We start from the raw sequence: 26963 nt of genomic DNA, 5'->3' as shown, positions 1-26963 counted from the left end.
CACAGTCAGAGAGTGAAGCCAGCAGCCCATGCCCTCCTCCCTCACACACAGTCAGAGAGTGAAGCCAGCAGCCCATGCCCTCCTCCCTCCATCACACAGTCAGAGTGAAGCCAGCAGCCCATGCCCTCCTCCCTCCATCACACAGTCAGAGTGAAGCCAGCAGCCCATGCCCTCCTCCCTCCATCACACAGTCAGAGAGTGAAGCCAGCAGCCCATGCCCTCCTCCCTCCATCACACAGTCAGAGAGTGAAGCCAGCAGCCCATGCCCTCCTCCCTCCATCACACAGTCAGAGAGTGAAGCCAGCAGCCCATGCCCTCCTCCCTCCATCACACAGTCAGAGAGTGAAGCCAGCAGCCCATGCCCTCCTCCCTCCATCACAGTCAGAGAGTGGAGCCAGCAGCCCATGCCCTCCTCCCTCCATCACACAGTCAGAGAGTGGAGCCAGCAGCCCATGCCCTCCTCCATCACACAGTCAGAGAGTGAAGCCAGCAGCCCATGCCCTCCTCCCTCCATCACACAGTCAGAGAGTGAAGCCAGCAGCCCATGCCCTCCTCCCTCCATCACACAGTCAGAGAGTGAAGCCAGCAGCCCATGCCCTCCTCCCTCCATCACACAGTCAGAGAGTGAAGCCAGCAGCCCATGCCCTCCTCCCTCCATCACACAGTCAGAGAGTGAAGCCAGCAGCCCATGCCCTCCTCCCTCTCACACAGTCAGAGAGTGAAGCCAGCAGCCCATGCCCTCCTCCCTCACACACAGTCAGAGAGTGAAGCCAGCAGCCCATGCCCTCCTCCCTCCATCACACAGTCAGAGAGTGAAGCCAGCAGCCCATGCCCTCCCTCCATCACACAGTCAGAGAGTGAAGCCAGCAGCCCATGCCCTCCTCCCTCCATCACACAGTCAGAGAGTGAAGCCAGCAGCCCATGCCCTCCTCCCTCACACACAGTCAGAGAGTGGAGCCAGCAGCCCATGCCCTCCTCCCTCACACACAGTCAGAGAGTGAAGCCAGCAGCCCATGCCCTCCTCCCTCACACACAGTCAGAGAGTGAAGCCAGCAGCCCATGCCCTCCTCCCTCACACACAGTCAGAGAGTGAAGCCAGCAGCCCATGCCCTCCTCCCTCCCTCACACACAGTCAGAGAGTGAAGCCAGCAGCCCATGCCCTCCTCCCTCCATCACACAGTCAGAGAGTGAAGCCAGCAGCCCATGCCCTCCTCCCTCCATCACACAGTCAGAGAGTGGAGCCAGCAGCCCATGCCCTCCCTCCATCACACAGTCAGAGAGTGAAGCCAGCAGCCCATGCCCTCCTCCCTCACACACAGTCAGAGAGTGAAGCCAGCAGCCCATGCCCTCCTCCCTCACACAGTCAGAGAGTGAAGCCAGCAGCCCATGCCCTCCTCCCTCACACACAGTCAGAGAGTGAAGCCAGCAGCCCATGCCCTCCTCCCTCCATCACACAGTCAGAGAGTGAAGCCAGCAGCCCATGCCCTCCTCCCTCCCATCATCATGATCACACTATCTTCTAGATAGACTGCTGAGACGAGGCGAGCTCCGTTTCCCCATTACAGGATTACATGCAGGAGAGAAGAGATAAACCAACATCATTCTAACTTTTTAACCCATTTAGGCCTGACATCGAAATTAAAAAAAATGTCTTCAAAATCCTGACCGTTTTCTGAAATACCTCATGTTTCTGTATCCAGTGGTGCTCAATATTTCATGTCAAGGACCCCAAAAATTATGTAATATGCCTTCGACCCCCCCCCATCTGAAAATATGTTGTTCCAGGGACCTCACCAGAAGAAAAGATTTGAGTTCACTCTGTAATAATATATATTCAAAGATTTGAGGCACATTTTCACGATTTAAAAAAAAATAGCAGACCTACAGGTTCATAGCGCGGCACTCGGTGCCACGCTATGAGCTTGTAGATCTGCTATTTTTCAATAGCTAAAGTATAACATAATGCTTTAAAAAGGGTTCCCGCCCAAAATGGGTTAATTACTTTCACTTTTGTAAAAGCTTAACGGAAGACTGTTTATGATAGGCCGATATGAACCTCATTAATTAATATGCATGGCTAGACATCAAAAACAAGTTTTATGTGATAAAAGCCGCATCCTGGAAACTGTCAGTAAAAAAAAGGTGGTAAAAGCGGCAGATTTTTATTTGTGCCAATCACAAAAAAGCAGTATAAAAATCAAAGCAAAAGTGAAGGCGGATGGTGCTCGATTTTAATGGCAAAACAAATAAGGACACAGACATCCAGTTAATAAATGGTGCATTTATATAGCGCCTTTCTCCAAGGTGCTTTACAGAGATTGTGCATTACATTCACCCATTCACACACACATTCATACACTGATGGCAGCGGAAACCATACAAGGCACCAACCAGCACATCGGGAGCAATTAGGGGTTCAGTGTCTTGCTCAAGGACACTTCGACACTAACTCTGGGGGAGCCCGGGTTCGAACTGGCAACCTTGCGGTTACCATCCAGCCACTCTACCCCTGAGCCACTGCCGCCAGGGAAACTGGTTGGGGAGGCCGGTCTCCGTCGCTGCACTTTGCGATTCCTGCAGGTTGGGTCAGGGGCACCTGTTCAGCAGGGAGCCGAACATGGAGGAATAACCGTGATTTTCCACACGCATTACATTGTCCCTGTGAAAGTCCTCACCGTCTGGTCAAAGGAAGCGGCTGGTGACGCCACGTGTAACAGAGCAGACATGTGGTCCCCAGAACAAAGTCAAAGTCAAAGTCATACGATTTGTCACACACGTTACCGCAGTTCTCCGCTGTTCTCCGCATTTGACCCACCTCTTGGAGCGGTGAGCTGCAGCCAAGGAGCGGTGAGCTGCAGCGTGCGCCGCGCTCGGGAATAATTTGATTCGTAGATTTGACCCCCAATCCAACCCTTTGATGCTGAGTGCCAAGCAGGGAGGCATTGGGTCCCATTTTTACAGTCTTTGGTATGACCCGGCCGGGGATCGAACCCCGACCTCCCAGTTTCAGGGCGGACACTCTAACCACAAAGCCACTGTCTGCCACAACTTGTAGGGATCCGCAGAGACTTTAGGGACTAGTACAAAATAGTGGGAAATCACCATTAATTAATCACCATTGTCACAAGGTCTACCACATCACACACATACAGTACTGTCTCCTATCCAGTCCTGCCCTATCCACCTCCATCAAACCCATGCGCAGTTGCACGCGTACGCACACACGCCCGCTGGACAGCGTAAAGCCCTGTAAGGTACAGTATGTGCCACAGTGACAGTGTGGCTGACAGATGGAGGCATTCTCTCACACACACACACACACACACACACACACACACACACACACACACACACACACACACACACACACACACACACACACACACACACACACACACACACACACACACACACACACACACACACACACACACACACACACACACACACACACACACACACACACACACACACACACACACACACACACAGCTGCCCTCCAGCCAGCGTAATGACCTCTCTACGGTGGATTCCTCTGTGGAGGGCTTATTCTAATCTAACACGGTGAGGGAGAAAGAGTAGCGCGGTCAGCGAGGCAACAGAAGGACTTCTCCCTGTGATTTATGATCGGCCTTCATTCAATGAGCCGCTCCCTCCCAAGACACCACACCAGATAATCCTTAACCCATTCAAACCGGTTCGGTGAAGCCTCTGTGTCATTTCAGATTTTAGCTACATATCAGCATCTACTGTATATCATCATATATATATATAGCACGTTGGTTGGCTATTCATATATACAGCACATATACACACATACAAGCGCACAGCGCGTCACTTCGTGCCGTGCGACGAGCTTGTAGATCTGCTTTTTTGTATTTACAGGTTTAATGTTGGTGTGTAGTTCAATGTTTGTTTTAAAAAACACCATTGACAATGAAGATAAATTAATGTTTGTTTTGTCCCTAACACAAACATTAAATCCCAATAACAATAAAGAGAATTTAATGTTTGTTTTACATTATTATTACATCACCTAATCATAGCAACATGAGTTAGACTTTATTAGATTAGCGCCCCTCACTTCACACGTGTGTGACTTTTTATTTGTGCAAATCTTTGAATATGCTGTATACATTATATACATTTTTAACTCAAACTTTTGCCGGGGGTCCCTGGAACAAAATGTTTTGAGACGGGAGATGGCGGCCAAAGTTTGAGAACCATTGATATAAACCATAGGTTTTTTCAGAAAACTGTTAGGAAGACATTTTGTAGAATCGGCCTCAGGTCTTAATGGGTTAAATAAGATTAACAGCGATATCCGCATGGAGTTGATTTCCCCACGACTTCACAGAGGATCCTTAATGGTGTCCTTCCCCCTCGGCTCCCTTTAGAACGCCTCGCTTGTTTAGGAATGAAAGAATGGACGAAGGAATGCAGCCTGAGTTTAGCACCAAAACGGCGGGTATTCAGCTCTGTCTGAAGGTATTAGGTATATGTACAGTACTGTATATGCTGCTATTTGTGACTAAATTTGACTGAGGGACTGCCATTGGATCTTTTTGAAATTTTCGTTTTTTTCATATCATATGAAAGCAGGGAATCATATAACAATACTGGCTGTTCAGTTTGACCCACCAGTTTTGAAGATACTGCTTATAGAGTAATGTCTTGCAGAAAACAGCGAGTTGAGAAAACAGGCTTGAAAGGTTCACTTCTGTGGTCTCTAACATTACACCTAGCTACATGTTTATTTATTTCATATTTACATGCTCTAGTATGTGAAGAGTCTGCCTGTGCTATTAACTCATTTTGGGGAAAAAAAGCTCTGGTGAAAAGCTGGAATTTGCTCATTTGCTTCTCATTGTCCCAATGAGAAGGACTGGCTTTAAGCCTGTACTGGTTGTTTAAAAGAGTGCTGTGATTGTTTTCCACCCTAAAACATGATCATCAGGTCTTATCGTTATATAGGTAAAAAAAAAATCAAAAAAGTGTAAAGTATTTGTTAAAATATTGTTTTTATGTGGACACGCCCACCAGTTCATTAAGTATGCCTGGTTTGCCTGGTGGGTGGTGATCCACCTGAACTGAAGCCGCACCCACAGCTGTAGTTGTATGATAAAGGGGGAGGGGTTAGGGGAGGGGCTGATAGTGTGATGTCACTATATTACTGTTTATTTCATTGGCCCGTTTGACTGTCAAGGGTTCAGCCTCCAGGAAGAAACCCTAAATACAAAGTCAATACACCATTGCACATAAAAACAACTCCAGGGTGTCTAATGAAGTACTGTCACCTCATAAACACATGAAAAACTGGAAAAATACAAAACTTGTGGCACTCCATCTTTAATGCAGTTATTTTTCTTATTATGATGTATTTATTTTTATTCTAAATTGTTTCCACAGATTTACCCACTACATTGAATTTAGATCTCTGATCGACTGGCTACTTAATGCAGTTATTTTTCTTATTATGATGTATTTATCTTATTCTAATTTGTTTCCACAGATTTACCAACTACAACTCTGATCGACTGGCTACTTAAGACTAGAGAGGCACAGTCATCTAGCAGGACATTCACAGCAACAATGACTCATCGTGCTGAGAATGGCTATGGTCGGAACGCTTTCACACTGGACAAGGCGTGAGTGCCAAGGTTGAGGGCATGATGTGGCCTTACCTTCCCAGGAAGCACTTGGGAAAGGTGGTGAGCTTGCGTTTCCGGTCCTTGAGGAGGTGTCCCTTCTTGGTCATGAGCTGGTAGAGTTTTTCTCCCTTCTCCGACACCATGACCCACGTATCCTGCTCCATACCCAGCCTCAGAGCTACAGAGAGAGAGAGACACAGAGAGACACCATGACCCACGTATCCTGCTCCATACCCAGCCTCAGAGCTACAGAGAGAGAGAGACACAGAGAGAGAGAGAGAGAGAGAGAGAGAGAGAGAGAGAGAGAGAGAGAGAGAGAGAGAGAGAGAGAGAGAGAGAGAGAGAGAGAGAGAGAGAGAGAGAGAGAGAGAGCCGGACAGAGAGAGAGAAATCAGAAAAGCTCCCAGCATCCCGCATTTTAATCTTTAAACTCAGCTCCTTGGTCTGGATGTGACATCAATTACAAAGTGAAGAAGGCTAATATAGCCTATTCTCACAGGCTAATTAGCAGCGCCAGTTCACATCACAATGAGTTCTAATAGGTTTAAGTAGGGTGAATCAATCATGGAGGTTATTCTGCGGCTATACCAAGGGCAAAAGACAGTTTTTCCTTTCCTTGAGATAATTAGTCACCTCAAAAATGTGTGTGCAGGATTATGTGCTACTTTAAACTGGGCATAGAGCATAGAGCGTAGAGCACATTATTATGAGAAATAAAAAATAATTATATTTTCACAAGTCACTGTCTAAGGAGTTTTCCTTAATTATTTATGTGACGAGCAAAGCCTTTTTCTGGAAGTTTTTGTGTACAGGATTATGCAAATGTTAAAAGTTAAACTTTCAAACATTGCAAAGTTTTGAATTTGTAATATTTTAAATCACAACAAAAACGTGAACAGAAGTTAAACGCAAACCTTAAACCCAAATTAACTCCTTACTTTTCCTCCGTTCTCTCTCTTTCAAGATGGCCTCGAGCCATTCCTGTTTCTCCTCCGGGGTCTTAGCCATGCAGACGAACCACTTGTTCTTGGCCGTGTTGTGGATCTTCCAGCCGTTGTTCACAATGTTTCCACTGCTGTGGTAGTCAGCTGCAGGACAAGAGGAGAGCACAAACACAAGAATCTTTGAGAAGGGGGCTCCGCTTGTGTCCTAAAAGACTTCTTCGTCACGAGGGGTGGACCAACGCAACTTTCTTTTCTTCCCACTTCAATTGTCCTACTAAACAACATAGTTCATAGTTCTTAGTGGGGAAGGGACTTATTGACCTTCATCAGTTATTGAATGCACTTATACCTGTGATACTATAAACTGTGAATACTCTAGTACTCTGTATTTATATACCTCCTCTGATTGCATTTTTGCACTGATCTCTTGTGATACTCTGTGATACTGTACTTAATTGTACATTGCTGCTATTGTGTTTTGTCTATTGTGTATTGTCTGTCTGTTTTAAAAAGCGTTATGTACTACTGCACTTTTGACCAAGACAAATTTCCCCTCGTGGGACAATAAAGTACATCTCATCATCATCTCATCATCAATGCAGAATGCAAATCCACACTTTTGACTCCCAGTTTGATGTCATTTTTTAGCTGTTTGAGCCATCGGGCCATCAATTTGAGGTTGCACTGATGAGGACATTGTAAACAACAGACTTGAGCTGAGGGGACAATTAGCATTGCCACATGAAACGTGCATCTAACAAGAGGCAGGACCCCAATGAGTTGGTTCAGACAGAGAAGACAGGACCCACTCATTACTGTGACAAGCAACACTAAATGGAGAGTTGGGGGACACACACACAATAGATCAGACAGGCAGAACAGACAAGAGTTCATGGACAACTCTACGAAATGCTGTTTCTATTAATGTTAAAGGACCACTTCACCACTTTTCAATCTATCTTCATATAATAGGTCCTCACTAATAATCATGATAAAATGGCACCATTTTATTCTACTTTTAGTCTGTGTCTCATAGGAGGGCTGTGGGCAGTTCAGAAACCCGTCCACCAGTGACATCATTGTTAGGCAGACTTTTTTTAAACAATATTCTTTTACAAAAATGTTTAGATTTGTATTATCGTGAGCCTGCCGTTTCTATTAGCTTGTATTCCCCATCGATGATGTCACTGGTGGACGGGTTTCTGAACTGCCCACAGTCCTCCTATGAGACACAGACAGAGTAGAAACAAATGGTGCCATTTTATCATGATTATTAGTGAGGACCTAGTATATGAAGATAGGTTGAAAAGTGGTGAAGTGGTCCTTTAAGTGTTCATTGAATTCAGAGAGGTAAAACTCAGGATTCTACTGTGTACAGATTGTCTCATACAGTAGATACGGTGCTGTCTGTGTGCAGCATGTCTTTCTGAGCGCCCACAAAGCTTTAATAGTGAACATAACACATTACTCTGAGTGATGTGCTCCATAGAGGTGCACATTCATGCCCTATAGATAGACTCTCACTCTATAGTGATAGAGGAGAGCCAAACAAAGCTGTAATTCTGCCTCTGGAGCCTTCTCCATTCGAGTGCCACATCGATTATCACTCCTCTCCTGTAACGAGATAAATGAGACTGGACACAAATGGAGAGAGAAGAGCATCCATCAGCATTATTTACCACTAGGGCCCTCTGAACAGCACCCAAACGGCCAAAAGGTGATATTGATTCTACACTTAACCCATTTTGAACTGGGAACGATTCTATAAATGTCTTCTAAATCCTGACAGTTTTCTGAAAAAGCTATGTTTCTATGTCAGTCGTTCTTCGATTTTTCAAAAATAGCAGACCTACAAGCTCATAGCGTGCCACTCGGTGGCGCGCTATGAGCTTGTAGATCTGCTATTTTTCAATAGCTAAAGCATAACATAATGCTAACACCAAAGGGGTTCCCGCCCAAAATGGGTTAAAACAGAAATGTTACGAATGTCAAAACAGATGAAAATAAACGACCAAAGGTGAGGAGGTACGCACATGGCCATCGCTGTGTGTGTGTGTGTGTGTGTGTGTGTGTGTGTGTGTGTGTGTGTGTGTGTGTGTGTGTGTGTGTGAATAGGTGTGCTCATTATTTCCATCACGGGGGGAGAACGCTTCCCTCGGCTTCCCTGCGGTTTCCGAGGTCACCAAAAAAAGCAAATAAACTCCACCATTAAAATCATCAATTGCAATCAGTTCAAATTATAAGTACAGCGTTGTGTCCTTTTCGCCGTGATTCGACGTGTGCCGCCTGCCCGTTGCGAGCACGGTTTCAACCACAAGACGCTGACGGTGGTGCCAAGGAAAGGGGGGATAAAATAAATACAAAAAAAAGGACCTAGTGCTTTCATTATGCTGTAATTCGAGCTTAACCCATTTTGGGCGGGAACCCCCTTTTGGTGTTGTAAGCATATTATGTTATACTTTAGCTATTGAAAAATAGCAGATCTACAAGCTCATAGCGCGCCACCGAGTGGCGCGCTACGAGCTTGTAGGTCTGCTATTTTTGAAAAACCTGTGAAAATGCGGCACAAATCTTTGAATGTATATTCTTTCAGAGCGAACGTTTTTAACTCAAATCTTTGCTTCTGTGGGGGTTCCTGGAACAACATATTTTCAGATGGGGGGCGGTGGATTACATATCATTTTTGGGGTCAAGGTTCAAGGTTGTCTAGATATTTGTCTCCCTTGGGAGACTTGGGAGGGTCCTTGACATGAAATATTGAGCACCACTGATACAGAAACATGAGGTATTTCAGAAAACTGTCAGGATTTAGAAGACGACGTCAGGCCTAAATGGGTTAAACACTCCTGTCGCCCAGTGTTCCAGATTGAGATCTCCCGTCTGCGAAGCGGAACACCCACGAGTTGCTTCGCCGCCGCATGCCGTGTTTATCCGCTCGCTCTGACCCAAACCCATCCATCCATCACCGAAAAACACCCGATATTACTTCCCATCTCAGCCCGACCCGGGAGGAGGAAATGATGGCTTCTACAAATATAAAGGATAATCATTGGCTACGTGAGGCCAAGACACACAGCAGGCAGCTATACAGTCCACCAAAGTGCCAGGCGGTGGTGTCCCGAGCAACTCCACCACTGTTAAGTATCTAAAGGGGAAAATAGCTTTGTACAGTTAGGTAGGTCATGTTTCTCCGTAGGTTGTTTTTAAAGTATGCAAAGTTAGCAAAGCAAAGTTACTATATTTACCCAGGGTATCTGGGCTAAGCTCAAGAACTTGTTTCCAGCCAGGCCCTGCTCATAGAACATTTCATGGTAGTGGTTCAATGCCTTGCTCAAGGGCACTTCAGCGGTGGTAATTTTAACGTGTCGGACCACTGATTCGAACTGGCGACCTTCCGGTATCAAGACCGCTCCGCAATCCGTTCGGCCACCGCTGCATGTGCAGCTTTTGCCTTTGCTGCCCCAACCCTGTGGAATGCCCTCCCTAAGGCACTCAGAGATGCCCCCACCCTCCAAACTTTCAAAACCGCCCTCAAGACCCTCCTCTTCAACATTGCCTTCCCTAGCTAACCCTTTTCACTGTCTTTTAATGTTTTTATAGCTTTTAGTGTTTATTTCTTTTTTTCTAATAAAGTTGTTTTTATTTGTGTTGTGTAAAGCCCCCCCCCCCCCCCCCCCCCCATGTAAAGCGTCTTTGGGTACTCAGAAAAGCGCTATATATGTTTGAGATATTATTATTATTATTATTATGTGTCAACAACCATGCAGCAGTCATTTGACAGAGAAGAAAGTAGAGAGAAAGCTCTATATACAGTATGTGATTTGGTAAAAAAAACAAAAACTAAATCCAACAAAGAAATGGTTTTACCATTTAAAGGTATATTCAGTGATTTCACTTAATTCAAATATTACTTTTTTTTTTTACTTTCTTTGTGATAATCCTCCCTACTCTAGAGTGTGCTGACCATATAATTAGTTCCTCCCTGTCCCCAGTGAACCGCAGGGGTCAAAAAACCCTAGTTTCGGTTTTGGTGGTGGGTGAGAAAGCCTTCATCCAATCAGGATAGAGGGGACCTTCCTCCAATCAGGATTGAGCGGGGCGGGCCTTGGTGTGCGTGCTGTTGGCCTGTTGCGTGTATCCCCACTGTAGTGCGTGCATGTGCACATCTTGTTACCAGGGCGGACCGTTTTTTTTCTCCAAAATCACCCAAATCACTGAATGCTCCTTTAAACTATTTGCTCCAAAACTACCACCCACCTGTGCCATCGTCCATGTTCTCCACCTCCATCACCTCCGTGTTGATCCTGCCTCTGAACAGGTAACGAGGGCCCTCGGTTGCAGCCTTGCTGTTTTTTAAGCGCCTGCATTCACGAGGACACACAGAACCACAACTTTTAACAACGTATCCCACAAAGTTTTTCCCTTCGCTCTCACCGTGATTAGAATTCAGCCATTTTCCGAGCAGTGTTACGTGACAGGGGTACTACAAAATGCAGTCATAAGAGCAAACTCACACATTCTAACAGAATGCATAATTTCTGATTAAAATGCCATGGCAATACTTTTGTTTGATTTGAATGGATACATATTTAATGAATTGCATTTTTATAGCGCTTTTCCAAGTGCTCAAAGCGCTTTACAATGGTTCATTCATTCATACATTGGGAGGTGAAGCGGCGAACAGTCGACGCCAGCGTCCTCACTTCCCACATTCAGACACCAATGGTGGCGAGCTCACACCGACCGACTCATTGGAGGCAATGTGGGGTTCAGTGTCTTGCCCAAGGACACTTCGACATGTAGACAGGAGGAGCCGGGATTCGAACCGCCGATCCAGGGATCATTGGACGACCTTCTCTACCTCTTGAGCCACAGCCGCCTAGCCTGGCTAATAAGCCAGACTCAAATCACACTGTCGTGTGGTATTTAATCCGCCGGCAGGCAATTTTTTTTTGCCAACGGCTGATTCGGTCTGGCTTATTAGCCAGGCTAACAGCCGCCCACATATTTATTTACAATTTAGGCATTTAGCAGACACTCTTAATCCAGAGCGATTTACAATAAGCAACAACGAAAAGCATGGCAATACATCACATACTGTACATAAAAAGTAGTTATCATGAAACATGCGTAAGCTAAGAGCGTAACAGTGGAATAGCTACAGTATATAATATGTATTGCCTCCCACCTCCATCTCCGGGACATCATTTTACTGTTGTGTGTGTGTGTGTGTGTGTGTGTGTGTGTGTGTGTGTGTGTGTGTGTGTGTGTGTGTGTGTGTGTGTGTGTGTGTGTGTGTGTGTGTGTGTGTGTGTGTGTGTGCGCAAAGAGGGAGGACACACTACAGTACGTTCCCTATGCATCCAGCAGATAAAATCAGAGCCTATCGGCTCGGCTGGCAGTGGGATAGTAGTGGTGGGTGAGCAAGAGAAGACAGACATACAGTACACAGAACGCAGCATGCTGCTTAAGTGCTTTCTGCAAAAAACAGTGGCACAGACAGCATAGTATTCTAAAGCATAGTTTATTTTCCGGTTTAAAAAAATCACCTTATTTGGATAAAATGGCCGTAGGTCAGTGTTCCTTGACTGTGCTTCTATCCAATTCCAACGTCATTTGGTGAATTATAGAATCCCATTAATGTAATTAATTAGTGTAATTAGTGTAATTACATTAGTGTAATGTAAAGACAAGCTACATGTGTTTCAGAAAGGGGTTTCGATCGCCACCTAAAATAACCACAATGTGCTAAATCAGCTCTGAGTGTGTCAAAATGCACTCTCCTTTTAATCCTCATTTCTGTTTAAATTGAACTACTATACCTCCACCAGAGCAACACTCACCCTTCTGTTTAAACTGAACTAATATACCTCCACCAGAGCAACACTCACCCTTCCCACTTGAACCCCCAGTATGTCTATTCTGGCATTCACCAAAAAATAGCAGATCTACAAGCATTGTGATGCATTTTGGGCATTTTGTAGACTGGCTACGTTCGCTGTAGAGATTTGGTGTAGGTGGAAGAAAGCAGTCCAAGTGCAGTTGTAACTCAAGTCCGTCTCACTAAGGCTAGACTAGAGGGTTTAAAAAACGTAATTGAAATGGAGCATTACATTATTTATGGAGACAGTAATGTAATGGCTGTGCACAAGTCTGCAGTTCGCTGGGAGGATGGACCAAATAAAAAAAAATAAAACCATTCTATTCAGTCCCCAAGACAAATACACACTCCTGTGTGTTTAATCCATTAAGACGCATCTGTGACACCTTAGCTTTTAACCACTTTAATCCATTAAGACGCATCTGTGTCACCTTAGCTTTTAACCACTTTAACCATTATTTTAAACTTTGGTTGTTGAAAAATAGCAAGTCTACAAGCTCAGCTACAAGCTTGTAGATCAGCTATTTTTGAAAAACCCATGAAAACGTGCAAATCTTTGAATATATATTCTTTCGCAGCGAATGTTTTTTTTTTTTTTTTTGTGGCTTTCGCCTTTATTTTATATTTTCTTATGGAGGGACAGACAGTAGGCTGACAGGAAATGGGGAGAGAAATGGGGGGGTGACATGCAGTAAAGGCCGTCGGGATCGGGAGTCGAACCCGCGGCACACTGCCAGACTGGATTACCAGCCAAGGTGCCTGGACCACTGAGCCATGACCCAGGCCGAACTAAATATTTTGAGATGCGGGTCGGTGGCCAATATTACATATCATTTTGGGGGTCCTTGACTTGAAAATGTTTGAGAACCACTAACATAGAAACATAGCTTTTTCAGAAAACATTAGATTTACATAATCTGGTCTCAGTCCTAAATGGGTTGGCCATTCTGGGCGGGAACCCCTTTTGGTGTTTTAAGCATTATGTTATACTTTAGCTATTGAAAAATAGCAGATCTAGAAGCTTATAGCACGCCACCGAGTGGCGCGCTATGAGCTTGTAGATCTGCTATTTTTTTAAAGTTGTGAAAATGTGGTGCAAATCTTTGAATATATATTTCAGAGCGAACATTTTTAACTAAAATATTTGCTTCTGGGGGGTCCCTGGAACAACATATTTTGAGATGGGGGTCCGTAGAGATAATTCTGGGGGTCCTTGACATGAAAAAGGTTGAGCACAACTGACATACTGTAGAAACATGGGTTTTTCAGAAAACTATTAGGATTTAGAAGCCTTTTTTTTAATCGCCATCAGTCCTAAATGGTTTAATGGCTGCCTCCGTCCGCTCCACCTTCCCTCCCTCAAAAGAACAGTAAACATTAGTCAGTTTGTGTAAAAGTGCAAAGACACCTGTTTTTCTTCTTGCAGTAGACCAGGAGGTTGTCGAACAGGAAGAAGACCCTCTCCTGTATGTTTCCAGCAGAGATTTTCAGCAGGACACCCTGCGTCAGCATTTCCGTGCACGTGTCTGTGATGTTGGAACCCTGCATTTAGACAGGAAGACAAACGCACGGATGAACATACAGCACAGTATACTACTGTAGCACGTTGCTACAGTACAGTACAGCAGGGGTTCTCAACCCGTGGGTCGCGACCCCTCGAGGGGTCGCCAAATTATTTTGGGGGGTCCCCAAATTATTTTCAAAAAAATATTTTTTTTTCAACTGAATGGCTGTAAAGTGGAAATGAAGAGTTTACATATAGTACACATAGTACATGCATACACCTTCACTAATCATTATGGTTTCAGTATTTATTTATGGTGTATTGTCTCTATTATTAAGGTTATTGTAGCAGTCAATTTATATTGGGGGTCGGGAGGGGGCGGGGCAGGGGTCCTGAGACGTTGCCAAAGCATTTTCGGGGGTCCCCAGCCAAAAAGGTTGAGAACTCCTGCCGTACCGTACCGTACCGTACCGTACCGTACCACTGCACAGATGAGGACAGACAGACAGGCATTCAGGTGGCCAAAGTATTGACATTTCGTTGACCTGGTTGATGTCAAAAAAGAACATCCACACTTATTTGGGCAAAAAAACAGTTGCACACTCAACAACAATCGCAATTGTCCAAAGTGCTGTACAGAGCAAGACAAACATCAACAAGAAGATATGCAAGTGCAACAACAACGTCACTTGTGTCACATACTGTACATCAATCAGATAGAAAGATAGACTCAAATGTGATTAAAAGATAAAAAGCCTATAGCGGCGGTAGCAAAGTCACCCCTACTGCTCAGTCTGGTTTGGGGAACCTTTTGGAAAACTAATATCTGTGCAAAAGATGCTGAAGACTGAAGCGTCTTTTTAGAACTCAGATCTTGAGTTCATCATGATTTCATCATGGTGAAAATGCATCACCAGTCATGTGTGTGTGCGTGTGCGTGTGCGTGTGCGTGTGTGTGTGTGTGTGTGTGTGTGTGTGCACGTGCGTTAGGGGGGGCGGGAGTTCCCAAGCCCTGCCTTTCCTGCTCCCTCTCCTTGGGGTCTGTGAAAACACACCCTACTTAGTACTTCCTCTCAGAAGATTGCTCAGGGACTTTTAAAAGACATGGCCATTTCTAGCTCCTATAGAATAACATCCCGTTGCAGTTGAAGCCGTGTTGCATCGTGGTTCCGTGTCTGCTCGGCACATTGGTAAAGTCTTCTACATCCTGACAGTTTTCTGAAAAAGCTATGTTTCTATGTCAGTGGTTCTTCGATTTTTCAAAAATAGCAGACCTACAAGCTCGTAGCGCGCCACTCGGTGGCGCGCTATGAGCTTGTAGATCTGCTATTTTTCAATAGCTAAAGCATAACATAATGCTAACACCAATGTGTCGACCATGTCTGCTCGGCACATTGGTTAAAGTTCTCCTGCCGCAGGTGATAAACTGCACAGCCTTTTACCTAATGTCTGCTTTTGGTAAAAACGCATGCGGCATGTTTGATGGGCCCCGGTCCGGTCAAGGCTAAAAATAACCCCCCCCCCCCCCCCCATGCGCACTGAGCAGGAAAATGTGCTAAGCATTTCCTCCTGCTGGAGACACCGGCAGGCCAAAAACCTTGCTGGCTTTTTCCTTCTCCCTTTCTTCACCCTCGTTGCTCTCTTCCACCTCCCTTCCTCTGTTGATGCCACATCAGCTCTTTTTTCCCCCCCTTCCTCCTCCGCCTTTTCTATCTTTCAAACTCTCCACCTCCCTCGAGATGATTCCTCCACTCCTTTTTTTTGCCCACCCCCTCTCTCTCTCTCTCTGGTCTGCTTTAGTCCCCCATGCAGCCCTGGTCCAGATGTTAATGTAATTGCAGCCAGTGAATGTGTGCAGACCAGAAACATGGCCGGGCCCGGGTTGCCTTGGTCACTTCCAGAGGAACAGCAGCAGAGTCCCCATCGGGGCCAGACTGAAAGACCTGCACTTCCTCTACGGGAGAACAGACGCTTCCTCTTTATGAGTTGCATGAGCTTTTAACAGAACCTCATGACCGCTTACATTACACCTATATTTGGGGCGGAGGCCTGTCCGCTTTTAATGAAACACTACACCTCAGGCTCACAGGCAGCGCTCTCCTTGTCGGTTCTCTCCACCTTGCCCTTACCGAACCTCCCCATCACTTTTCTGACTCTACAACTCCAGTTTCTTTCACAGCCTTGGTTCAGGATAAAGATCCACAGAGGTCAGCCTGAAGCCTGACACACATACTGTATATGAAGTAAATATATATATATAGGTCAATACATTTTCATCATATAAGGTAAGTAAGTAGCCTTGCCGAGCCATGAGGCCCATAGGGAAGGAGCCTATCTCCTGTTTCTGTAGCCATGAGGCCCATAGGGCAGGAGCCTATCTCCTGTTTCTGTAGCCATGAGGCCCATAGGGCAGGAGCCTATCTCCTGTTTCTGTAGCCATGAGGCCCATAGGGCAGGAGCCTATCTCCTGTTTCTGTAGCCATGAGGCCCATAGGGCAGGAGCCTATCTCCTGTTTCTGTAGCCATGAGGCCCATAGGGCAGGAGCCTATCTCCTGTTTCTGTAGCCATGAGGCCCATAGGGCAGGAGCCTATCTCCTGTTTCTGTAGCCATGAGGCCCATAGGGCAGGAGCCTATCTCCTGTTTCTGTAGCCATGAGGCCCATAGGGCAGGAGCCTATCTCCTGTTTCTGTAGCCATGAGGCCCATAGGGCAGGAGCCTATCTCCTGTTTCTGTAGCGTGAGGCAGCTTGATGTACAAGTACACCCCCTGGACATGACGCTAGTATGTCGCAGGGACTGCCCTTGATGCTGAGTGTCAAGCAGGGAGGCACTGGGTCCCATTTTTAGAGTCTTTGGTATGACCCGGCCGGGGATCGAACCCCGACCTCCCAGTCTCAGGGCCACTCTAACCACAAGGCCAATGAGATGGTTTTTCATCATATGCCTCTGAAATAAAGCAGTCATTCTGAGGCAATGACTTATTTAATGTTACCTGTGAAAGGGCTGCCAGACATAACAGAATCAGAGAAACTGGGCACCGCACCATAACTTGACTTTTATGGTGTAAAAGACAGATGTACTCTGAACCCTTAAGAGGCATTTGTCAATTAGCTGGAGAGATAACAACTCCACAAGCCAGAGGGAACTTTGGCTAGCCAATTCAAGCAAAGCTCCTCCTCAACCCAAGCAGACTTGGAGAACTTAAACTAGAGTTCTAGTTCTTTAGTTCTAGACTAGAGACTAACTAGTTCAAACTATCCTTTGTCCCGGCTGCTATTCAACTGCTGAACAGCAGATAGCACTTTATTCTTGCACATACTGCCCACTAATGCACTTTTGCTGACTTTGCTACTATTGAATGTCATGAATTCTTACACCACTCAGTTCACACGGGTGTGATTGTTTACTATGATCTGGCTGCAAACCAATTTCCCGCAAGGGACAATAAAGCTAACCTTGAACCTTGAACCTTAAAGAACAGCTGGAACAGCATGTCAGCCTCAGCGTTTGAGTGTTTCCAACATTATTTATTTGGTACAGAGGGACACAACGCAGGCACGTGAAATGCAAACCAAACTGGCAATTGTTGCTGTGGCGAGCGCTTGGCAGCTGTCACCATGGGGACGACGACAGTCCATCACCCTGTTGGAAAACCAGCCACGGCACCTCGAGGGCACACAGCTGTGCAGAGGGTCAGTGCTAACAAGCAATCAGCCCAGCCCAGAGGAAAGAGAATGTAAAAAAGGCTCTCTCTCAAACACTCCTTGGTGATCCCAGGGTCCATTCCTCAAACGCCCACACAGAAACACAAGACACCGACATCCATCCTCCTCTTTTTCCTTTTTTCCCTGTTTAGTTTCATCCCCAGTGAGAGATGCAGAACCTGGCAGGAGAGCAGTGGATGTGTCCCACGCCAGAATGAGCTAATGTTTATAATTAATAAAAAAAGTGCTGGAGGAAACCGCAGAGAGCTGCTATAGGCCAAAGACAGTGCTGAGCAAAATGTCAAGGCACCCCACCCAAATGCAGATTCTAATACATCACACTATTCTTAGCCTTCTTGGAATACGTGTGTGTGTGTGTGTGTGTGTGTGTGTGTGTGTGTGTGTGTGTGTGTGTGTGTGTGTGTGTGTGTGTGTGTGTGTGTGTGTGTGTGTGTGTGTGTGTGTGTGTGTGTGTGTGTGTGTGTGTTAAGGCTGTCGCCGAACATTCAGGGGTTCGAACGTTCGCTCGTAAGGGTTGGCACTCGAAACTTAATTAATGGGCTTGAACCATTCGTTTTTTTTGTTTGGTTTTATTTGTTTATTTATTTATTTTGTATGGTGTTTTTTTTACTCGAAAATATATCTCGGCGAGAATGCGATATGCATAATAAGAGTACTATGTTCAATTTGTTCATGTTGTGTTTACAATAATTTGAAAGATTTAGATGTTATTAATTATGGTGCTTAAATCCTTCCCAGGGGCGCGTTGTGAACTTAACCCTTATTTCACTGATGTGAAATGCAGTCTATTTATGAATTTCAGCCTGGTTAAAAGCACTCAGAGGTTCGGAGCTCGAAGGTTATTTTTTTTAATTAATTTGAAACGAATGGTTCGGATGTTCGCTCGAAAATTGCTGTGTGTGTGTGTGTGTGTGTGTGTGTGTGTGTGTGTGTGTGTGTGTGTGCTTCTCATGTTCAATGATTCTGAATATATGTATGTGTTGATTAGTATATGCACTGATAAAGGTATTTTTATCTATACGGTAGCCGCAAAGCTCAGGTGTCGATCACATGACCAGAACAAATGTATTTAAAATGGAAGCTCCAATGTCCATTTAGTGTGAAGAGATTTTCTTTCTTTTTTTTCGGCTTTCGCCTTTATTTTATATATTTTATGGAGGGACAGACAGTAGGCTGACAGGAAATGGGGGGAGAGATGGGGGGAAGACATGCAGTAAAGGCTGTCGGGATCGGGAGTCGAACCCGCGGCACACTGCCAGACTGGATTGCCAGCTAAGGTGCCTGGACCGCTGAGCCGTGAAGAAGAGAATTGGCTCGAAACGTCACTTTGTGTTTGGATTTGTGTTCAGAGAGAATCTCCTTTGTTCCTTCCTTCCAGCACACCTGCCTCAACGCAACTACTTTTCTCTGTTTGTTCTTATCAAGCGTGACATTCTTTCGCCAGACATGAGCGTGCTACACACACTGAACACGATCCTCACGGTCCAATAACAGCATGGCTTCCCTGGGGGGTCTCTCATGTTGATGATCTGATATTGATATTGATATGGAGGGTTGGCGGTACTGTGGATTTGAGATTATGAATTCACAAAATGTGAAGAATATTATTCACACAAAGAAAAATCACCTCATGTGAAACACATTTGGGTATTTATTTACTTGGCCTACTGGCAGAGTGCACAAGAAAAATGGAGCAGTCCAGTGGTCTGCAAGATTATCCATGGGACAGACAGACAGACAGACAGACAGACAGACAGACAGACAGACAGACAGACAGACAGACAGACAGACAGACAGACAGACAGACAGACAGACAGACAGACAGACAGACAGACAGACAGACAGACAGACAGACAGACAGACAGACAGACAGACATTTGGACACATTTGAGTTGACACCAGTTAATTTCGATGGTTCAATACCTCAGAGAGAACTACGTATTGGCCACAAACAGAAACATTCAGATTCTCTCACGTTTTGGAAGGTTTTCAATTCCAATATCCTGTCTGCGTTCATGAAAGCCCTCGATGAGATGAAGTCACTTTTTGGGGGTCAATGAATTTTATTGACTGCTCTAACTTTTTTGATTCTGTGGTTTGATTCTTAACCACATGGACCGTAGTGTTCCCATTCTGGGCATGACATAATAGGATAATAGGCAAACATTTGACAAAAATAGCAGATGGACAGAGTTCACAATGCATTGCAACGTGACTCATTGTAGAAGAAGAAGGCCAAGTATCGTCCCCTGGGGAACGTCAGTCAACACAGACAGGGTTGAAGTGGTTAATGTGGACCAAAAACTCTGGCCTTCAAAAATGTGCCACTTGCAGTACAAAAACATGCACACGCACACGCACACACACACACACACACACACACACACACACACACACACACACACGGTGGTCTTTCAGATGGGTTTTTATGAGTCCCACTTCAAGGATGTTAGGAGTCATTGTCATTTTATTTTTTTACAAATTGCAGCGTTTAACTCCCATTTCATCTAGTAGGGTTATAAAATGGTTATATTCATGTATAAAATATATGTGAAAGAAATAAACACAATTCTAAATCTTTCTAAAGAGTTATGCAAACATAAAGTAAACCAAATTACAGTACAGTGCTGAGTACAGTAGTGCGTCCATGGGACCCCCAGAAAGGTCCACAGATAAGTCCATTATCTATAATCTGCATTTTGGGATGCAAAATGCACCCTATTCACTCTCTCACACACTCACACACTCACACACTCACACACACACACACACACACACACACACACACACACACACACACACAAGTCTTACCATGCTCTGTCATTCCTTATCAAATCCATGTCTGAGGGCAACAAAGCACATAGATTTGATCGCAGCAGCAAATGCTTTTCAATCAAAAGCCGTTTTTGTGAGGTTTTTCTTAAGAGTTACAGTATGGAATACATTTTCGTAGTAACCAGTGTTAATCACCAGCCTCTCTAGAATCACATTCTCCTGTGTGTGCATGGGTCAGGGAAACCTCCAGGCTCACTCTGCATGAAGCCAGGTCAATTACATAAGCATCCCCCAAGGGCCCTGCCTTACAATTACCACCATTGTATTACCACCGCTGCCACAACTACGCCTATTGATCCCTTATTAAGGAAGCACTGGAGCACAGGGCGGGGGGGAACTATAATCTGACCACTTCAAACCCCCGAGGCAGCAGTGATCTACCTGGTGATGATTGGACTAGTCACCAAAAAGCGAGAGCCGCCTTAACTATAAGCTCATCCAGGCAGAAAGAATTTGAGAACGGTTGAATACAAGTCATTGTTCCCAGAGTGCATGAGAAAGCTTAAAGCGTCTGCAAAAAAAAGGAATAGTCACACCAGTACGCATTCTTGTTCAATTGCTAGCACTATAGGCTGAGTGGCTCTCAATAAGTCACGACTTCAAGCTCTGCAGTGTGAGTTACAAGGACTATAAAAGCCCTACAGCAAGGCTGTCTGGACACTAAGGCACATCAGCTCACTTTGATGGCTTAGGAATTCAACTAAACGCTGTGTATCAATTATCCTCAGATCGCAGAATCAAATGTGGCTTGAAGGAGATTTGCAGGAATTTACAGTTCAGATAAATAACGGGAGTGGGTCGCACACACCAAGACTGAAGTTCAAAACATTTATTTCATTTTGAACAGGGGACAAACGTCTTGGCTATCCAGCCTTCATCAGTGTTTACTGAATTTACAGTTAAAATCAATTAAGGTGTCGGCTTAATATAGCCAATACCACCATTGAAAGCAAGGGCATTTCAACTGCCTAATCTACCATCCATTAACCCCTTAAGGCTCATTCAGAGTCTGGATTTCCGGTGGTGAGGTGACCACCGCTACGGTGGTGAGGTGACCACCGGACCGGAGCTGAAATAACGTCGAGCAGTGGTGAGTAAAAACAGAGAAGGGCTGGGGTGGTGGCGGTGGTCTTCACCGCGACTGTGGCTCAAGAGGTAGAGCAGGTCGTCCAATGATCCATGGGTCGGCGGTTCGAATCCCGGCTACATGTCGAAGTGTCCTTGGGCAAGACACTGAACCCCAAATTGCTCCCGATGTGCTGGTTGGTACCTTGCATGGCTTCCGCCGCAATCGGTGTATGAATGTGTGTGTGAATGGGTGAATGTAATGCACAATCTATGTAAAGCGCCTTGGATAAAGGCGCTATATAAATGCACCATTTACCATTTACCGCGGCTCATGACGTCATGTTGTAGTTCGGTGGTCACCTCACCACCGAAAATCCAGACTATGAATGAGCCTTTAGCGGCCCTGTTCTGGTCATGTCATGTCAAGGTGAATATTTGACAAAAATAGACGATTCGACGTGTAGAGGGAAAAGATGTGCGGGCCAAGTACAGTACAGGCCCCTGGGGGAACCGGTCCAAGTACAGTACAGGCCCCTGGGGGAACCGGTCCAAGTACAGTACAGGCCCCTGGGGGAACCGGTCCAAGTACAGTACAGGCCCCTGGGGGAACCGGTCAATGAATTATATACTGTATATCTTTCCTGCGCAATCGCAGCTTTAATAACGCGGACTGAATCCGACCTGACGCGTCAATGACAAATATGCAACTAGTTGGGTGAACATGCCGCTGTTAACACTCTTATCGCCCCAGAGGGAGGTCTCAGCCCTATTAAATAATTACACCCAACACCAGGACGGAGATTAATCAAAAGACGGAACATTACACGTTTCATAACAGAGCGCACCAGTCTACGGTCTGGGAGCGTCTAGTGGGCAACATTCCATGTCATTTCCGGCTAGTCCGTCATCCAAAGTGGTCCAGCTCCATTTTAAAACTCATTCACCGCCACCAGGGGGCGCCAAAAGTCCCAGACCGCCACCATATATATCTTTTTTTATTTCATTTTATTTTATTTTTTTCAAAAAAAAAAGTCTAAAAAACACGAAAAACACGTCCTTGGCGCTCCAGGACATCATGAAAAAGAAGTTAAATAAGTCCTTGGCACCCATTGAGTTTTAATGGATGGGATTAAAAATCTGAAAATGTGAATAACTCTTAATTCTAAATCAATGATTCCAATAGCTCCGGTGGTTGTCCATCCTCTCGGGGGTCTTTAGGCTACATGCTATGATATCTAGCACAACCAAGATGGCGTCTGTCACCTTGAAATGGGCTCTGAAGCTGCAAATCGCTGGGCGTACTGATTTAATGGTTTCAAATGACACTAGGGCGATAAGAGTGTTAATTGGGAGTATCCCGTTGGGGTTTCTCACCTCCCAGCCCTCAATGTGAGACTGCCACTCCTCCAGAACCTCCAGCTTCTCCATCTGTCTCTTGGCTTCGTTCATGTTGGAGCACACGGCCTTCATCACCTGCAGAGACTCCTGCACCAACACAAAGTCATTGTGCTTCTTGGGCGTCCTCTTCAGCAACTCCTGAACACACACATACAGAAAGGACACATTCAGATTGATTCATTTTGTGTCCCACAGACAGAGCAAATTAGCAAACGACTATGTTTATGTCAAATGCACACAACCACTGGCCGAGATGACATATCAGATGATATCACTATATCAAAATTTGAGGCACCATATAGGCTGCGCACACACAGACAGTCACACACACATTCAAACATGTACGACCATAGAGGTCACATATACAGTACCATTGATGCATTAAAATGACTTTAATTCAAAATACAGGAAAACTTTAGCTCCGCACCATTTGTGATCGTCATAGCTTTACAGAATGTCTGTGCTACCTCCTTCCTCCTCTCATCTCATCTCCACCTCTCATCTCCCAGTGGTTTCTGAGTTTACAGAACATAGGAGCTGGCCGTGTACGAAGCCCAGCTACTGCATCTCATCTCCCAGTGGTTTCTGAGTTTACAGAACATAGGAGCTGGCCGTGTACGAAGCCCAGCTACTGCACGCCACGCTCTAGTGAGAGCGATGGCAATCTCTGGGCCTGCAGTCTAAACACGCTGGCTTTCAGCATGTCAACTTACTACAGTATAGGGCAGATTTTTACATTGTTCTGGATGTTTCTGCAGCCGCCGATGGCTATCTGTGGTATTTTACAGGGGAGGAGGATGACGGCCCTGGCACTTCCAGCTGCAAGTCTTCTAATGGCTAGAGCATCAGATTACTCCTCCACTCGCCCTCTCATTATTGTTATTACATCTGCGTGCCCGTGCCGCCAGCTGTTTAGATTATGGCCGTGTGAATGAATAGATCTTAAAGTAGATGGATGGGACAGCTTAGATCACCAACGCAAATAAGCGTTTGATTAGCGTATTTCATTTCGCTCGCGCTTCCACAACAGGGTTGGAGGGGTCAACCGTCAACGAGGCAACGTTGCGGGTATGAGCGAGAGCAGTACACTGTGTTTAACCCATTTTGACCTGGGAACGATTCTACAAATGTCAAATGACAGTTTTCTGAAAAGAAAACATGTTTCTAGGTCAGTCGTTCGCAAACATTTTCATGTCAAGGACCCCCAAGATTATATGCAATTGGCCGCCGAGCCCCATCCGAAAATATGTTGTTCCCGGGACACCCCAGAAGCAAAGATTTGAGTTAAAAACTTTGGCTCTGAAAGAAAATATATTCAAAGATTTGCGCCACATTTTCACGATTTTTCAAAAAATAGCAGACCTACAAGCTTGTAGCGTGGCACTCGGTGCCGCGCTACGAGCTTGTAGATCTGCTATTTTTCAATGGCTAAAGTATAAAAATGCTTAAAAACACCAAAAGGGGTTCCCACCCAAAATGTGTTAAGCTGGGACTAAGCTCGGAGCAGGAGAGGTGATGATAGACCCCGTGTTATTCTAACTATGCGACTCTGCTGTGGGGGGGAACTACAGCAGAGATGTGTTGGAATACGAGCCCAGTGTTTCATTAGAGAAGGAGAGGTTCGTATGAACAGGCACGGGGTGGCCTTTACTATAATGACTAGGCAGCGGTGGGTGCAGAGAAGGGTAAGACGTCTCTCCTCCTGCCGAGGGGGCACAAGGGTGCGGTGTCCTCATAACAGGCGTTTAGAGAACGCACAACAAGGCCATATACTCACCCTGAGCAGTAACGGGTACTTGCATATCCTCTGAATAGGAGCAACCAGGTAACCTTCCAGTGGAACGTCCGTGTTCTTTCTACCTCCCAGCAACATGCAGTTCTGATGAGGAGAAACATCGAGAAGAGAGGGAGAAGGGCAAAGACAAAATGGTAAATGGTGCATTTATATAGTGCCTTTATCCAAGGCGCTTTACATAGATTGTGCATTACATTCACCCATTCACACACACATTCATACACTGATGGCAGCGGAAACCATGCAAGGCACCAACCAGTACATCAGGAGCAATTAGGGGTTCAGTGTCTTGCTCAAGGACACTTCGACACTAACTCTGGGGGAGCCCGGTTCGAACTGGGCGACCTTGCAGTTACCATCCAGCCACTCTACCCCTGAGCCACCGCCACCCCGCCCCCGACAAGGAGGAGGAGGACAGGAAATATTGAGAATCAGAATTTAAACGAACGCATCTGCTGTGTGAACCCTGCCCGCATCAGCATGTCTTAGACTCTCTAGTCATAAGACATGTTGATGCGGGCAGGGTTCACACAGCAGATGTGACTGTGCTCTAAGACTTAGAGCGGAGAAAAACATTAAACATTCCCCACCCATTAACTTCCCTTCTATAACGAAGGGGGTCAAGTGTCAACCAATAGCAAATAAATGTGTGTGGCTGATCCCCACGTGGCTGTCATTGGCTGGTTTCCTATAGTGAACCAAAATGGAGGAGACCAACACCCACTTCCACTCAAACGGCACTGCTACCCTGGTGTATCTGCATACTCATGCTATTCTAGTACATACAAAACATACAGTAGAATTGATTTATTTCTGGTAAAGTCTTGTAAATAGAGTTAAGGACTGTGACACTGTGTGTATGATAGTATCCTAATTTCAGATCATGCTCCTAATAGTTTGGTTTATGTAGACCCAGGTCGGATGCGGGGGACCCCCCTAAGTGGAGGTTTGAGGCTTCAGAACCCTGAGCTGATAACTTTTTTGGAAGAACAAATAGACACATATTTGCTACAAATACGGATGAAACATCGGCAACTATAAGGTGGGAAGCATTTAAGGGCTTTTATTAGGGGACAGATTATATTAAAAAAAAGTGATATTACTGGAATCTGGAATTATTCCAGTAATATCTGGAATTACTGGAAGGCTATGGAAGCTTCTTACTTTAAGAAGCCTTGCCCTAAATTACATCAGGAAATATTATTATTATGTGCTCAATATAATCAAACGGCACTGCTGCCTTTTTGCATGACAAGATGGGACTTTTGCACGGCAGGGGATGGTCACTCCCCTACAGACAGATGTGACCGTAGTACCGTACCGTACCCTTTGTGACCTACCCCTACGTCTGTCAACTGTGACCTTAACGTTTTAGTGTTTCGACCTAAAATGTAATGACTTGACCTTTGACCTTTTTGACCCAAAAGGTTAACATTCTTTTATCAATCTCTTATTTTTATTAGCCTTAAAGCCTACTGAGGATTCCCTCAAAGTTTCATAAAAACGTACCCATCCATTCGAGTGATTTCGCTGTCAGAACAAGAACACAGACAAAGAGAATGGGGGTGACGAGAAAACTGTTAACGGTTTCAACTCCTTTGTCGGAAGTAATAAGATCAGTTGAAAAGCACCTGGCAGGAAACCCACAGGTGACCCCTGTTCTCAGTCCATCAAAGCGACTTCTCATAAAGGAGGTTAATGTTAAGGGTTCAACACATCAGTATCTATTCGCACCTCCTTCTCAGCGGAGATTGAGATTATATGAGTTGAAAACGGGTCAGGCTCAGGTCAGTGGGTGACGTATGGTTCCACCCTGGTCATTGTGGGGGATTAGGGGGTGAGCCGAGGTATATGAAACCCAAGGCCAAGTGCAGGTTGGAGGGTAACATGAGAGACCCCCCCCCCCCCCCCACACCCCCCCCAATGCACCACTGGGTCTTCACCAGGTCAAGGCCATAAAAGTCCCCATCATCACATCAAATTCAATTAACATCTTTGCCCCCTACTGGCCACTTGGTTCAAGGGCACGCAGGAACATTCAATCTGAAATTCTCTCTCCTCTCATGGTGTCTGTGTGTTCAAGGTTCAAGGTTCTTTATTATTTGTCTCCAGAGGAAGAAATGTGTCTTAGACAAAGGGCCCGCATGCAAGCGTAGCCCTT

General features: G+C 45.5%; 1 protein-coding gene across 2 annotated transcripts in view; it reads right to left on the bottom strand.

Annotated features, from left to right (window-relative positions):
• The window catches only part of prex2 (phosphatidylinositol-3,4,5-trisphosphate-dependent Rac exchange factor 2), a 218828-nt gene that overhangs the window by 142607 nt on the left and 49258 nt on the right, over positions 1-26963 (bottom strand). For both annotated transcript variants that reach the window (XM_079488991.1, XM_079488992.1), the window contains exons 5-10: positions 24785-24886; positions 22984-23145; positions 13885-14018; positions 10853-10956; positions 6590-6739; positions 5685-5829 (exon numbers count right to left, since the gene is read on the bottom strand). In XM_079488991.1, coding sequence (XP_079345117.1) covers positions 5685-5829; positions 6590-6739; positions 10853-10956; positions 13885-14018; positions 22984-23145; positions 24785-24886 — 797 coding nt within the window. The remainder of the gene's footprint in view (positions 1-5684; positions 5830-6589; positions 6740-10852; positions 10957-13884; positions 14019-22983; positions 23146-24784; positions 24887-26963) is intronic.

This window comes from Electrona antarctica (genome assembly GCF_951216825.1).
Source record: "Electrona antarctica genome assembly, chromosome: 20".
Lineage (NCBI taxonomy): Eukaryota > Metazoa > Chordata > Actinopteri > Myctophiformes > Myctophidae > Electrona > Electrona antarctica.
This window is presented reverse-complemented; position numbering and strand designations above follow the sequence as displayed.